The 16,478-nt window shown below is 38.6% G+C and overlaps 1 protein-coding gene across 7 annotated transcripts in view; it reads left to right on the top strand.

The window, feature by feature from the left end:
- Positions 1-16,478, top strand: part of ush2a (Usher syndrome 2A (autosomal recessive, mild)) — a 395,330-nt gene that overhangs the window by 374,620 nt on the left and 4,232 nt on the right. For 4 of the 7 annotated variants that reach the window (XM_062025662.1, XM_062025687.1, XM_062025652.1 and 1 more), the window contains 10 exons: positions 1,739-1,948; positions 2,043-2,135; positions 6,598-6,743; positions 6,863-6,981; positions 8,783-8,881; positions 8,968-9,144; positions 9,329-9,406; positions 11,992-12,133; positions 12,252-12,339; positions 14,023-14,091. In XM_062025662.1, coding sequence (XP_061881646.1) covers positions 1,739-1,948; positions 2,043-2,135; positions 6,598-6,743; positions 6,863-6,981; positions 8,783-8,881; positions 8,968-9,144; positions 9,329-9,406; positions 11,992-12,133; positions 12,252-12,339; positions 14,023-14,091 — 1,221 coding nt within the window. Of the gene's footprint in view, positions 1-1,738; positions 1,949-2,042; positions 2,136-6,597; positions 6,744-6,862; positions 6,982-8,782; positions 8,882-8,967; positions 9,145-9,328; positions 9,407-11,991; positions 12,134-12,251; positions 12,340-13,889; positions 13,956-14,022; positions 14,092-16,478 lie in introns of those variants that run through there. The other 3 variants (XM_062025672.1, XR_009821723.1, XM_062025681.1) reach the window with 3 other exon arrangements.

Raw genomic sequence — 16,478 nt, 5'->3', positions numbered from 1 at the left:
CAACTTTATAACAACATTTATAAGTCAGAAATGATGAAAATGATCAAAAGTCACTTTTAAACACAAGTTAACATGTTATTATGCTGTAGTTATTCTGCAGTTACAGCTTTATAAACAAGATTTTTGCAAGTATACTACTTATGTATTTACTAGGGGTGTGGGAAAAAATCGATTCGAATTTGAATCGCGATTCTCACGTTGTGCGATTCAGAATCGATTCTCATTTTTTTTAAATCGATTTTTTATTTTTTATTTATTATTATAATTATTTTATTTTTGATTTTAATTTTTTTATTAATCAATCCAAAAAACAATACACAGCAATACAATAACAATGCAATCCAATTCCAAAACCAAACCCGACCCAGCAACACTCAGAACTGCAATAAACACAGCAATTGAGAGGAGACACAAACACGACAGAACAAACCAAAAGTAGTGAAACAAAAATGAATATTACCAACAACAGTATCAATATTAGTTACAATTTCAACATAGCAGTGATTAAAAATCCCTCATTGACATTATCATTAGACATTTATAAAAAAAAAATAAAAAAAAATGAACAATAGTGTCACACTGGCTTACACTTGCATCGCATCTCATAAGCTTGACAACACACTGTGTCCAATATTTTCACAAAGATAAAATAAGTCATATTTTTGGTTCATTTAATAGTTAAAACAAATTTACATTATTGCAATCAGTTGATAAAACATTGTCCTTTACAAGTATAAAAGCTTTTTACAAAAATCTACTACTCTGCTTAAATGTCAGCAGACTGGGGTAGATCCTGCTGAAATCCTATGTATTGAATGAATAGAGAATCGTTTTGAATCTGGAAAATATCGTTTTTGAATCGAGAATCGCGTTGAATCGAAAAAAATCTATTTTGAATCGAATCGTGACCCCAAGAATCGATATTGAATCGAATCGTGGGACACCCAAAGATTCACAGCCCTAGTATTTACGGTGTTTGTTAAAAGTTTGCATTTAACAATTTATTCTAATAAATATTTTGGGATTACTGCAGTGGAAAATAGGGATAGCAATACTTAAAATTACGTTTTACATTTCAGCACGGATATCTTATCCATAGCACATAATTCTACATGTGCATCATTTCTTAGCAGCCTGCCTTTGTTTGTATTTTGACCGCTCTTGCTTCTGCCCTCCTCAGTCTCAATCTCTCCATCTTCCATTCCACCTCCTCAGTCCATCTGTGCTGTCACTTAGATCAATCACTCTGATTGATCTCATCCTAATTGACTATTATTGAGGTTAATTCAACTCTTAACATGATGCACGCGCATGCATCCACGCTCAAGCCTCACCATGTTGGTCCTGCAAACAACACACACACACACACACAAAGCTTAAACCCATCCATCTGCCCGGTGCACTACTTGTGACAGACTACAGATGACTTACACATGCAAATTTACACCCCTGCGTGACCCTGTGTTGTGTACACCCTCTAATTACAGCCACCACAAGCACACAAATAAGATTACTGTGTGAGTAACTCCTTGATGAAGGTGAAAAGTAATTGTCATGCAGATATGTTAGCGTTGCCTTGCATGGTGAAAAGGTTTCGCTCTCACGACCGATGCTAGTTTTGATGGATGATCCGATAAATTGACTTATATCCTGTTGTCGGCCCGCTAATGAAGAGACATTTTTATTAAGCGCTGATAACATGCGTCTGAAATTCTAATACTATATGTTCTATCCTCAGCTGTGGGCAGTAAACTCAGCCGGCCGCTCTCCTAGCCAGTGGGTCAACGGGACAACTGGACCTGCCCCACCTGAGGGTATAGCTCTACCCACCTTCCTGCACGTCTCTGCAACCACAGCAGTGGTGGACATGCAACCTCCGGCCCGGCCCAATGGCATTGTCAGTCTCTACCGCGTATTCTCTCTGGACCGCAACGACGACGTCACTCTGGTAAAGAAAACTCCAACTCCTCTACTTTCACTTTCTTAGTAGTGTGAAACCCCCAAAGTGGAATGAACACAAACTCTGTCCTGCTTTTTGGTAGCTCTCAGAGGGGACATCCCATCAGCAGACACTTCATGGTTTACAGCCTTACACACAGTACAGGGTCGCCGTGGAGGCCTGCACCTGTTACCAGGTAATAACATGCGACGAGGGAGTAGGCCTTTAAAACACACACCCAGATATCCTTAAACTCTTCCTAACTTTGTCTGGCCAGAACATTAGGTACACTTGCACAATCTATTGAGATCCACTCGGGCCTCAGTTTTAATTTGAAAATGTATTATTGTATCATCGGATTAAATTAGCTCTGCTTCTTCCTTATTCTTTTCAGACATGTTGAAATGTGGAACTGAAAATGTGTGATGTACCACATTGTAACTGTATGCATGATTGAAATATCACCATTAGGCGAAACCAAGTGGGTGATACAATCACCCCTTGCACTTTTTGGGGAATTTTGCCTATCATTCACAATCATTATGAGAGACCAGAAGACAAAAGGTTTTTGTTTGTTTTTTTATTCTAACATGTAGAAATCTGATCGTTCTTGGTGGCTAACAATGCAGCTAGTGGGAGCAATCCATTCTATCTCTAAATGACTTTAAAAATGCATTTAAAAACTGTCAACAATACCTCAGTAACCTGTATAATAACCAAGCTGTTACAACATTGTTTTTGTAGGAGCGAACACCTAGGAACTAATTTCTAGCGTAGTAACACATCGCTGTGCTACTATATTAGCCGTAAAAGCTATCTATGGAAAGAGATAAGCTAGCAACTGCGTCAACACGAAACGCGTTTGAGTTTGTAATGCGATAAGACACCAATCTGTACTGACTGAAAAACATGAACAATCATATTACAGTATCTGTAAAGTATTAGCCCACATTTCATGTTTTGTTTGTACACAGCGAGCCAGACAGCATATGCTGTGTGTATCATGATCAATATAAAGTCAATCAATCAATCAATCAAAGTTTATTTATATAGCCCTAAATCACGAGTGCCTCAAAGGGCTGCACAAGCCACAACGACATCCTCGACTCAGATCCCACATCAGGGCAAGAAAAAACTCAACCCAATGGGATGACAATGAGAAACCTTGGAGGGGACCGCAGATGTCGTGACCCCCCCAACCCCCCATATATGTGTTTATTAAGAATACTCAGTATGTCAAGTAAAGAAGAGTTGAGTAAGTTAACAAATGAACTTACTGTTATTGTCATAAACAGTACTGTGCAAAAGTCTTAGGCCACCTTTACATATGTTGTTTTGTATGATCACTTAAAACTTGAATATCACTTATTAAACAGCCCACCTTCATGAAGACAAAACATCAGTTCAGTTCATGTATTTATTTCATTCATAAAAATCAAACAAAGGAATAAGAATAAAAATAAAACAATCAACATAACATTAAGTAAATTATGAATGAAAAGGAGCAATACTAAGTTAAAAACAGATCTGTTTTCTATTTTCACAAATAAAACAATTGAATTTTAATGTTGGTGACTACAAAGCCATATTTTCATTTCACAATTTTCATTGGGACGGCGTGGCGCTGTTGGGAGAGTGGCTGTGCCAGCAACCAGAAGGTTCCTGGTTCAATCCCCACCTCTACCATCCTAGTCACGCATACTTGCCAACCCTCCCGAATTTTCCGGGAGACTCCCGAATTTCAGTGCCTCTCCCAAAAATCTCCCGGGACAACCATTCTCCCGAATTTCTCCTGATTTCCAGCCGGACATAAGGCACGCCCCCTCCAGGTCCGTGCGGACATGAGTGAGGACAGCCTGTCGTCACGTCCGCTTGGCCAACCAAAAAGTAACCACAGAACACTATACGGCAGACGTGGGCATTCTGCGGCCCGCGGGCCGCATCCGGCCCTTTGTGCGTCCCTGTCCGGCCCGCGTGAGGCCAATTATAAATTACAAAATAAATTTTAAAAAGTATCTATGTCGAGTGTGCAATACAACGGTGCTGCTTTTGTTTTGAAAATCGTTATTTGTATTACTTCCGTGTGGACGTATGCGTGTGGGTGATTGTGAGTGAATGTGAACAGCTGCAATCATTAATTACAAAATAAAGTTGAAAAAACATCTATATCGTGCGCGCAATACAACTGTGCTGCTTTTATTTTGAAAAGTATTATTTATGGGCGTGTGTCCGTGTGTAACCTGCGAGTGAAGGTGCACATGCAGCGACAAGTGATGCACGGTTTACACCCGAGACGCTAAAAAGAGAAAAGTTGATGAAGAATGGCGTGTTTCCAACAAGACATGGACTGCAAAGCAACGTTCCCTCGAAGGTGTGTGCCTGCGCAATTGCGCACTGCTCAAGCGTCTGCTGCGCGCAGCAAATCAAATCCCATCTGAATTCTAAACAAAATAAACATATTTATTCTATGTAATTTTGCAATGCAACTTTGAGTGACAGTGACAACAAGCGGCCCTAACGGTGTTCGTCAACACCGTTCAATTGAACACCGTTCAATTATTGTAACGTCTATCGAGATGCTTCGAGGACAGGAATTATATCGATCACTTTATTGAGCAAAACTGTTTATATTCGGACATAACCACACCAAAAACATGAGTAAAACAATTCTATCTCGAAAAACTAGTCATTTTCTGCCGTACAAACCAGGCCAAAACCAACTTGTCATCTGTCACCAACACGCATAGCACTAAACCACTGCTGCGTTTATGGCTACACAAAAAGTCGGACAACTCAAACACCACACAAAGTTACACTATGACTCCTCAGACATACGTGTGCTTATTTTACTGTCATTTATTATTAATGTTAATTTATTTATATTAGTCATGGAATGCTGTTACACACACTATGTTGAAGTATTACTATTATTATTAATTATTATTATTATTATTATTATTATTATTTATCTTACGGTATATATCAAAAATAATATTGAGCAAAATTTAATTGAAATGTTGTCGATGTGGCCCTCCAGCAGTGCTCGGGTTGCTCATGCGGCCCCCGGTAAAAAATTAATTGCCCACCCCTGCTATACGGTATAGTGTTCTGTGGTTACTTTTTGGTTGGCCAACGGTTTACGTTGTATTGTGCACCCTGACGGCAAGTGTGGGAGTCGGTTCTGAAGTATGAAGTAAAGAGACGTAACTTCATCACCTCGCCTGGTTATTGACTCCAACCCAGATTATTACACTGCCCATACCTACGCTCCTTCAAAGGCTGTGCTACTGGCATTGCACTTTCAAATACAACAATGAGTAGATAGGAGTGTTATGTGTGTATAAATGGACACTGAAATTCAAGTATTTATTTTATATGTATATATATATATATAATAAAATACATATATATATATATATATATATATATATATATATATATATATATATATATATATATATATATATGGCTAGAATTCACTGAAAGTCAAGTATTTATTTTATATATATATATATATATATATATATATATATATATATATATATATATATATATATATATATATATATATATATATATATATGAAATACTTGAATTTCAGTGAATTCTATCTATAAATATACTCCTCCCCCCTTAACCCCGCCACCCACCCAAATCTCCCGAATTTGGAGGTCTCAAGGTTGGCAAGTATGTAGTCAACGTCCGTTGTGTCCTTGAGCAAGACACTTCACCCTTGCTCCTGATAGGTCCTGGTTAGCGCCTTGCATGGCAGCTCCCGTGTGTTCAGTGTGTGAATGGATGAATGTGGAAATAGTGTCAAAGCACTTTGAGTTCCTTAAAAAAAAGGTAGAAAAGCGCTATACAAGTATAACCATTTACAACAACTAAACCAATAATGAAGAAATAATTTTACTCAGTCATATCTTTTCATCATCAGGATTTTTACATGTTTTTTGAATACAGAAAGAGATTTATTGTTATTGTTTTATTACACTATCAAGTTTGCTCCATAAACACCTCTGACTGAACTACTTATTTCCATTGTGACTGTTCTAAATCTAAATATTTTATTAAGATCTCAGTTCCTTTCAAATTACAATTACTTTCTCTTTTTACAAATCTGTTTTGTATGTTTTTGGTAGAATTCTTTTATGTGCTTTGTATATGATTTTTAAGATATTATACTCTACCAGTTCATGAAATTTTAATAGGGTTAACTGTTTGAATATTGGGTTTGTGGGGTCCCTGTATGCATTTCCAGTTATTTTCTGCAGGAGGAAGATTGTATTTAAAAATGTTTCACAGGCACTACCCCACACTTCAATACAGTATGTTAGATATGGAACAATCAGTGAGTTATACATAATATACAATGCTTTTTTATTTTAAAAAATAATGAATTAAAAATTTTTGTTTTATTACATCTATTTGACATCCTTCAGGAACCAGGAAATATTATGCAAACTAAAAAAATAGACAGGGCATGGGTGTTAATAACTGTAATTATGCATTGTTTTTTATCCAGATTCTCCAGATAAAGTATTGTATGTATATTGTATATGGATATAACACAGCATTAACATCTTATAGATATGCTCTACAAATTTTGGTAATAATACCATTGATTTCATGCACCATTTACTGTACTTGTATCACAGTGTTGTAGCCGAGGGCCACCGGTTGTGTTACGCACCCTGGCTGCGCCCCCAGCACGCCAGTCGCCTCCTCGTCTCATCACGCTCACTTCCCGCTCTGCCCAGCTGGCGTGGATGGAGCCTCTGGAGCCCAATGGAATCATTGAGAGGTGAGGGGGAAAAAACGTAAACATGCACATTTAAAACCAAGTTAAATCGGCTGCACTCAACTTTCATCAATGATGTCATCTCACTATCTCTTTTTTCCCCCCACCTCACCTGTATCCAGCTGTGAGCTACATCTCAGAACAGCCTGCCCGCAGCCCACCCAGCCTGTGGCCCACCCTTGTGTTACTGGACCAGCAGAAATGAGATTCTTTGGCAAGAGGCGGAGCTACAATGTTACAGGTTCCTTTAAATTTGTTCCTACGCAATACATTTAGAATTACCCGACAGAAAAATATTTTAAATGTATCACTGCTGAGTAGTTTATAGTTGGTTACACTCACTGGATGCTTTATTAGGTACCCTTCTATTAAGATCCAATGTAAGAACTGTATAAAGACAACAATGCTCAGGTATAGTGCACATTTACTCTCAGTATGATGTGTTGTAATAGTATTTCAGCCTTAGTAAGAGGATTTTTCCCCCCAGGTAAATTGCTCCACAAGAGAGGCAAAATATTGGTAGGGTCCTGTCTGTGCAGTTCTACATTGTTATAGAAAATGTCAGTAAGGTATTAATGTAATCCTTATTATTGTGGTTCTAGTTTGCTGTGCTGTACTGCCTTGCGACATACTTCTAATATTTTGGCTACTTTGATGGTGCAAAATATTATCGCTCTGTATGATCCAGTGCAGTGTGTATTAAAACCACATTAAATGGGACATATGGTGATTCTAATTCACATTTAATACAATTCCTTGTGGTCCAAAAATATGTATAGGATTTGGTGTATATTTTGTTCCACGGTCACATTTTTAATCCCCTTAGCCTGCAAACTGTTGTTTTGGGGGGCTGTCTTTTATATACAAATGAACCCATCCACACCCGCCCTTGTACACTATTGAAATACATATCTTGAAGACAAACATAGTCGCTATGGGGGGGTTTTTCAGACAAGGTCACCCATATCCCACTGCATGTTGAACATCAGTTATTGTGCCCATACAGTAATACAGTACTTTATCCATGTCTATTTATGTGGTAAACCTAACAGCTTGATTTAAAAATGTACATTAACTCCCTTTTTAGTATACTATTGTTACATAGACAACCTTTTTTACACAAATTAAACAGTTATGACACTGATAAATTGAGCTACGGCACCAACACAGCCTTTTTTTGTTGAAGTGGCGCCGTCTTACAGCAATAGTTTCGCGGTCAATCCAACTTTGCATTGGTTCATATTATCAAAACAGTCCCATGTACAATTTTGTGGACAAATAAACACATAAGTTGTTTCTTTTGTAAACATCAGAGCAGGCAGGAAGGCATGAGAGGAGAAGGCATGACACATAATAATAATAATAATAATAATGGATTAGATTTATATAGCGCTTTTCTAGACACTCAAAGCGCTTCACAGAGAAGTGAGAACCCATCATTCATTTTTACAACTCATTCATTCATCATTCATTCTCCGGTGTGAGCGGCACCGGGGGCAAGGGTGAAGTGTCCTGCCCAAGGACACAACGGCAGCGATTTTTTTTTTTTTGGATGGTAAGAGGCGGGGAGCGAACCTGCAACCCTCAGGTTTCTGGCAAGGCCGCTCTACCCACTACGCCATGCCGCCCCTGACATGAAGCTCCAGCTCGAAGCCAAGAGCATGCTGGCCAGGAGAATATACTAGAATGCCCACATAAGTACATCTGGCCCGCTGTTAAAAAAAAGGCAGCAAAACATGGCAGTTTCAAAACTGCTTACAGGCTCACATCCAAATGCATGAACCTTATGATTTGATGCTTTGACATTATTGAACACAAAAACACAACAATGTAACATGTATAAATCAGGAAAGAGGAAAATCATTGCAGGTTCACTTTAACAAAAATGAGTATTACAATCTTTTTAAGGCAAAATTGAAGATGTACCTAATATTGTGTATTTTGACCATCAATACAAACATATATTTGAAAATACAAGTTTGTAACACACAGAGTTGCACCTTGTGCATAGTATGTTTAAAGTGAAAAACACAACTTTGTAGGTCTCCAGCCTTATTCCAGCTATGAGCTGAGAGTGGCCTGCTTCAACAACATGGGCAGCACCGCCTCCAATTGGACCGCTGTTGTCACTCTCACTGAAGGTCAGTCACATCCCTGCATCTTCTCACTTTGCTACTTTCATTCACATCCGCTGCTTGTGTAACTAAATGCATGTCTTTCCTCGCAGCTCCACAGTATGTCTCACCCCTGACTGTGGGCAGCAACCTGACGGTCGTATGGCTGGACTGGACCGAGTCCTTCTCCCTAAACGGCTACTTGAAGGAGTACACTGTTACCGAGAGCCAGCTCAGGATCTACAGTGGCTTCTACAGCTATCTTCATGTTTTACGCACGTCACAGAAAGGTGAGTGTGCGCACTCATAATGATCTTCACTGAGATACACACTTTAGATCAGTTCTTTTAATTTCATCATAAACACATTTCTGCTTGAAGTGTGCCGAGTATGACATCATGTCACTGTTTTCTCTCCTCTCTTGTTCCTTTTTGCCAATATTGTCAAATGTGTTTCTCCCTCTGTCTTCTTCAGCGCTGTCATTTCAGGTGACATGTACCACAGACAGCGGCAGTGCCACCACTCCTACAGTCAGATACAGCCCTGCTGCAGGTCTAAGCAACATTTTTTACCTTCACAAACACATCTACAGTATGAACAAAAGTATAGTGGAACATCTTAATTATTTAGTGGTTGGACTAGAGCCCTTACTGCCACCTGATCTTCTATATCTAGAGTTTATTGTTTATTTATTTAGAATAGAGACAATACATATTAATGGCCATACACATGTAAATATGCAAGATTATAACCAATGGCTAATTTCCATCTTTAGTCCCTTCGGCAGGTTGATGTTTACATAAAGCATCATTGACAAGTAGAACAATTAGTCTTAAAATGTAAAATGAGTAAAAGGTACTTCAACAGTTAGGTATTATTAAACAAATATACACGTTTAGGCATTAGTGTGGCAGCAGTGTTGTTCTTCCAATAGCCTAGCTTTGAGATGTTCGGTGAAAGAGGTCGAGGTCGGGCGTTCACGTATTGTGTTTGGTATTGAATTCCAGGTGGATTGCAGACTTAACATCTTTTTCACCAGCATAGCCGCAACTCTTGTCAACAAGCTGTCCCACCACTCTGGTCGCTTTGGTGTAGAACACATTAAAGCCTTCTACAGAAAGCTAGGAGTATCCAACGATGATTTCAAATTAGAAATGGTCACAGCTGATGAGGTGTTTAAAAAATTGAGCGCGCTCCACCCTAACAAGGCCACCGGCCTTGATAATATTCCCTCCAGATACCTCAGGGACTCTGCCTCCATCATTGCCCCGATCATCACGCACATAATAAACCTATCAATTACACAAGGCCAAGTACCAAAAGATTTTAAGATAGCAAGAGTAACTCCCCTCTTTAAAAAAGGAAGAAATTGGAACCTGGCAACTACCGACCTGTTTCTATTCTCAGCTCCATTTCGAAAGTAATGGAGAAAATAGTTTATGAACAGGTTGATAGTTACCTTGCCACTAATAAACTCATGTACAAATTCCAATCCGGCTTCAGAACTAACCACTCCACTGACACATGCCTTCTCTATCTGACCGACCACGTCAAACATGAGGTGGACGCGGGCAAATACTGCGGCATGGTCATGCTGGACCTTCAGAAGGCCTTTGACACCGTTAACCACGCTATACTGTTGGATAAGCTCAGAGCAATCGGATTTAACAAAACCTCATGGAGCTGGATGCAATCTTACTTGGAGGGGAGGGAGCAGGTGGTAGAGGTGAACGGCACCGTGTCCCCCCGCCCCCTCTCGGTGAGCTGTGGAGTCCCCTAAGGCAGTATATTGGGACCTTTACTGTTCCTAATATACATAAACGACATGTCATCGGCATGCGACTGTGAATTGTTTTTGTTTGCGGATGACTCTGCCTTGCTGGTATCCGGCAAGGACAAGTCACAGGTGGAGAAAATCCTCAGTGCTGAGCTCTGTAGAACTTGCACCTGGCTCGCTGACAACAAGCTATCCATACACTTGGGTAAAACAGAATCCATCCTGTTTGGGTCCCACATCAAACTTAAGAAAGTCAATGACTTCACCATAAAAGTAGGTGACATTGTCATCACCAGGAAAGATGAGGTCACCTACCTAGGTTCCATTCTAGAGGCTAACCTTTCCTGTGATAAAATGGCAACCAAGGTAATCAAAAAGGTTAACCAACGAACGAGATTTCTCTACAGAATTTCCTCTCTGGTCAACAAAAGCACCTTGAGGATTCTGGCGGGAACTCTCGTTCAACCCTTTTTCGATTACGCATGCACCTCCTGGTACCCTAGCACCTCCAAAACCCTCAAATCTAAACTCCAAACATCTCAGAACAAGCTAGTCAGGTTACTTCTAGACCTCCACCCCAGATCCCACCTCACTCCTACCCACTTCTCTAAAGTGGGCTGGCTTAAGGTGGAGGACAGAGTTAAACAACTTGCACTGAGCCTAGTCTATAAAATCTGCTACACCTCCCTGATACCGAAGTACATGTCAAACTACTTCCTTAACGTAAATGACCGCCATAACCACAACACCAGGGGGTGCTCCACTAACCACGTTAAACCCAGATTCCGAACTAACAAAGGTCTTAACTCATTCTCTTTCTATGCCACATCAATGTGGAATGCGCTCCCAACAGTTATAAAAGAAAGGGCATCTCTATCCTCCTTCAAAACCGCAATAAAAGTTCACCTCCAGGCAGCTACAACCCTAAACTAACACCCTCCCCGGATTGCTAATAATCAAATGTAAACAATCAAATGCAGATACTTTTTCTTTTTCTTATGCCTTCTGATCTCTCTCTCTCTCTCTCTATGTCCACTACTTGATGTCCATATCCTCCCCCCCCCCTCCACACCCCTGATTGTAAATAATGTAAATAATTCAATGTGATTATCTTGTGTGATGACTGTATTATGATGATAGTATATATGATAGTATATATCTGTATCATGAATCAATTTAAGTGGACCCCGACTTAAACAAGTTGAAAAACTTATTCGGGTGTTACCATTTAGTGGTCAATTGTACGGAATATGTACTTCACTGTGCAACCTACTAATAAAAGTCTCAATCAATCAATCAAGATGCACGGACAGAAAAAGTGGCTTGACCATGTATAATACTTGTGATTTTGTATCTACAGATTCTACCGATGCAGACGAGACGAGCAAAGATGGGGTGAGCATGTCAGCCGCCCCAATCTACTCTGAGCTGTGGTTCATTCTGCTCTTGGTGCTGCTGGGTCTCTTCTTGTTGGCCATCTTGTTGGGCCTCCTGCTGCAAAGGTATTGTTATGGCCTCCTGATAGCTCAATCTAGTGAACAGTATGAAAGTATTGTCCATAATATCTGTTCTACTAAGTAGAACAACCCGATGGTGCGGTTTCTTATTCATGGTTTCCAGAGCTCTGAGGAAGAATCCATCAGCCAGAGAGCGCCCTCCGCTGGTCATGCTTCAGAAGAGCAGGAAGACTGGAGGAGAGACATACACTGTGCGAACTATACCGTACATGTTTGGACTTAGAAAACTGAAAATCTATTTAAAAAAAACAAAACTTTTTAAATCAATATTTAAATGTAGGAAAACAATCTTAGAAGGCTCATTACATTTTATAAATTACATGTAATAATGTATTTAAATCGAATACATTTTTTAAAATATTTTATATATTTAGATATACTATATCAATAATATATTTAAATTATTAGTATTTTTTTTTATTTGAATATTTTTTCTTTGGAGTGTTCGGCAACCTCTATAGCAGGGGTCACCAACCTTTTTGAAACCAAGAGCTATTTCTTGGGTACTGATTAATGCGAAGGGCTACCAATTTGATACACACTTAAATAAATTGCCAGAAATAGCCAATTTGATCAATTTACCTTTAACTCTATGTTATTATTAATAATTAATGATATTTATCTTTGTGGAAACACTGATCATCTTAATGATTTCTCACAATAAATATATATAGAAACAGATAAATATCAATATGCAACACTTTATTTTTATATTTTCTCTAAGTGCACATTTTTCAAATTGAACATTTTCAAATGATCACTTCTAAGACAGTCTTGTGAAATCACAATATCCCATTTTAACTAGCTAGCCACTAACATTTTTTAACAAATCATGAATTACTTTGCACCATGTTTGTACAAATAATAACTCATGTAAAATACAAAAGTCAACTCTCAAATTTTTAAATAAATCATGTCACACTTTGAACTGGACACCAAATCTGTTTCTTTGTCAGTTAGTGAAGACCAAGTCTTTAAAATATTTTCTTGAATTTTCAAATTCTATTTGAGTTTTGTCTCTCTTAGAATTAAAAATGTTGAGCAAAGCGAGACAAGCTTGCTAGTAAATAAATACAATTTAAAAAATAGAGGCAGCTCACTGGTAAGTGCTGCTATTTGAGCTATTTTTAGAACAGGCCAGCGGTCTACTCATCTGGTCCTTACGGGCGACCTGGTGCCCGCGGGCACCGCGTTTGTGACCCCTGCTCGAGAGGGACTTAAAGAAATTCCTCCAAGGAAGATAATGGGAGGAAATGCATTACCTATATATCTACTTATTGATTGTATTCCATGGTTGAATTCAGAAATGCTGTATATTATTTAACTATATACTTAACATTAGGCCCTGTGATGAGGTGGCGGCTTGTCCAGGGTGTACCCCGCCTTCCACCCGAATGCAGCTGAAATAGGCTCCAGCACCCCCCGTGACCCCAAAAGGGGCAAGCGGTAGTAAATGGATGGATGGATGGATATTTAACATTAATTCAAATAAAAACAGAGTTATTTATGTTAATTTTATTAGTGTATTTACAGAGGAATTACATAATGGTGCAAAATCAGTAATTGCATTTACACAAACATTAGACAGCAGCATTTTTTTACATATTTGCATCTTTCCTCACTCTCCACTACTACTCATTCATGTGTATTCATTTAATGTATCCATATCATTCTCCAGCTTTCTCCTCTCTGCTTCATGTGACTCCTTCTGTGTCTTCTTCTCCTTGTGTGTCTCTCTCAGAGGCCTTGTCCTGACTTGTGTTCTAAACATCATTCCGGCTCTGTGCTTCATCGCGATCGTCTCACAGTAAGACTCCTCCCACTTTCATGCCCCCCCTCTTATAAATGTTGTCGTTGTTTCCCACTCCCTGCAGTTTGACACAGTAGCAGACTGTGTTGAGATCAACAACGTAACGCTTAAAAGCTACACTGTGTACACTGAGGTACTGTGCACTCAGCATGTTTGCTGTAATTGTGTGTGTGCATGCTTTGTGTGAGACCAGGGAAATACAGCCCATACTGATAAAGAGCTGACTTCAAGGTTTGTACACATCAGCATGTAACATTTGAAAAACGTAATAATAGATGGTTTGTGGTGAATACAACCAGCAGTTGTATTCACAACAATGGTAATAATCTTTTTATAGAGGACAGAACAATAACATTGTATCTGTCAGAAAAATAATGAAACAACTAGGGGTGTACTGATCCAATATCAGCAAAAAAAATACAAATAAAAAGTATTGGATGATATAGGCTTGCATCAAAAGTCATTGATGTAAACTCCGATACAAGCAGTGTATACATCTGCACAGCTGGACAGCTAGTTAATATCCTCCAATAAGCAGACATAGTTGATATTTCCCTGTATTTTTGTGATTTAGTCAGTTACAAAAGGTAAACCTGGTAGGCTTTTGGCCAGGGATGTCAAAAATTTTAACTCAGGGGCCACATGGAGGAAAATCTATTCTATTTATCTATTATGCCACTTAATCTATTAAGTGGCATAATAACTTACTAATGAAGAGAACTTGAGGATGTTTTCTTTGTTTAAAAATAGACCAAGCACATTTTAAACATGTACACACCAAAATGTTTTTTTTACACTTACATGTTGCGGTTAATAGTATTCTATCTTCATTTGTCGTTATGTATACTTACTGCATAAATTATGTGAAAATGTTCATCAGAGAAATAGGTGGAATTGAGTCTGGCAGAGTTTTAAATTGCTCCCATTGGTGTTAAGGTTTAATCATTTAGAAGATGAAATGAATAATAATGTAAAAATAAAATTACAGAATGTAATTTACTCATTTTCCTCAAATGATGTACTAATGTAGTGTATTATGTACATATGTAGCATCATCTACAACAAAACTTGTGCATGTGGGCTCATTTAAATAATCACCTCTGAAATTAGAATTAGGTGATACGTATCATTTTAGCATATGTGCACCCAGAAAATGTGTCCCCACACATAAATACAAAGCACAATGTGCAGATTATCAAAAGCATTTTTTGGGGGGGCTGAGAAATGTCACAGGTTACATTACCAACAACGTCTATTACAATCAAGGCATGAATGTAACAATCCACATTTTGTATACTATCACTAATAAGCAGCGTAAGTACGTAGTGTCCAAACACGGATATAGATCTGTGCTCTTGCAGCAGGGATACGAAGATTTGCTATTGCGACATCCAGTGGACACATTTAGAACAGCACTTCCTTTCATTCAAAAATCTCAGCTAATGAGGTGGCGACTTGTCCAGGGTGTACCCCGCCTTCCGCCCGATTGTAGCTGAGATAGGCTCCAGCGCCCCCCGCGACCCCGAAGGGAAAAAGCGGTAGAAAATGGATGGATGGATGGAATTTTAATACCTAGCAAACTCATCTCTACTAAGCACTATCAGCTACTGTACACTACGGCTAAACACAATATCACACAAGCTATAGACATACGCCCAAAAAAAATCCTAAATTGAACAATACACCACAATTGTCAGTATAAACAAGTATCAAATATAGTTGCATATTACTTGCAGATACAAAGTCTCCAAGGCAGAAGCGTATTAGAACGTGTCAAGTAACAAACGTGTCCGCATAATTCAATTTACAGCGCCATGAGCTTGATTTAATGAATTATTGTGACCACAAGGTGTCGCCAAAAACAAATTAACAATCCACTTCAAAAGCATAAATCTGCTCTATTGACCTGAGAAATTTCACTTGATTTTAATAAAACATTTTAAGAGCTGTATTTGTAATGTTTAATTAATTTCTAATATTCCACATTATAATATAAACAATGATGTGCTTTGATTTGTGCTCATATCATATTGGGTTAATATCGGCCAGTATCCAAGGCTCCAATTGTATTGTATAAAAAAGTGAAAAAGTTATATCAGGACACTTCTAAGCACAAGTAACGCTGTAGGTGTGCATGTTTAGGCATACTTCACCCTTATGTGCTGCAGGTCAGGTTTAGAAGACGTAGCTTACAGAAGCACATACAGTACGTGTACAGTTATGCGCGCCCTCTGCAAAAAAGACATGGAAATGCAATCATCTCAATGGTGGCTGCTATAGATGTGGTTTGATTAGTGATTCCTCAAGACACCATATAGATGTATACATGCATAAACCCTACATTAACGTACACTTCAGAAGGTCAGCAGTAGTTTTATGAATTAGACATGACTGTAGATACAGCATACAAATATAAAGTATCAGATCCCATTAGATGGTTGTTGCTGTGGTTGGTCATACATTTGCTTTTACATTTTATTACAACTGTTACATTCAAAAATCATTGTTGTAACAACAAAA

Source organism: Entelurus aequoreus, linkage group LG02 (assembly GCF_033978785.1).
Source record: "Entelurus aequoreus isolate RoL-2023_Sb linkage group LG02, RoL_Eaeq_v1.1, whole genome shotgun sequence".
NCBI classification, from domain to species: domain Eukaryota; kingdom Metazoa; phylum Chordata; class Actinopteri; order Syngnathiformes; family Syngnathidae; genus Entelurus; species Entelurus aequoreus.
Note: the sequence above shows the minus strand (reverse complement) of the source record. Positions and strands in the feature narration are given on the sequence as shown.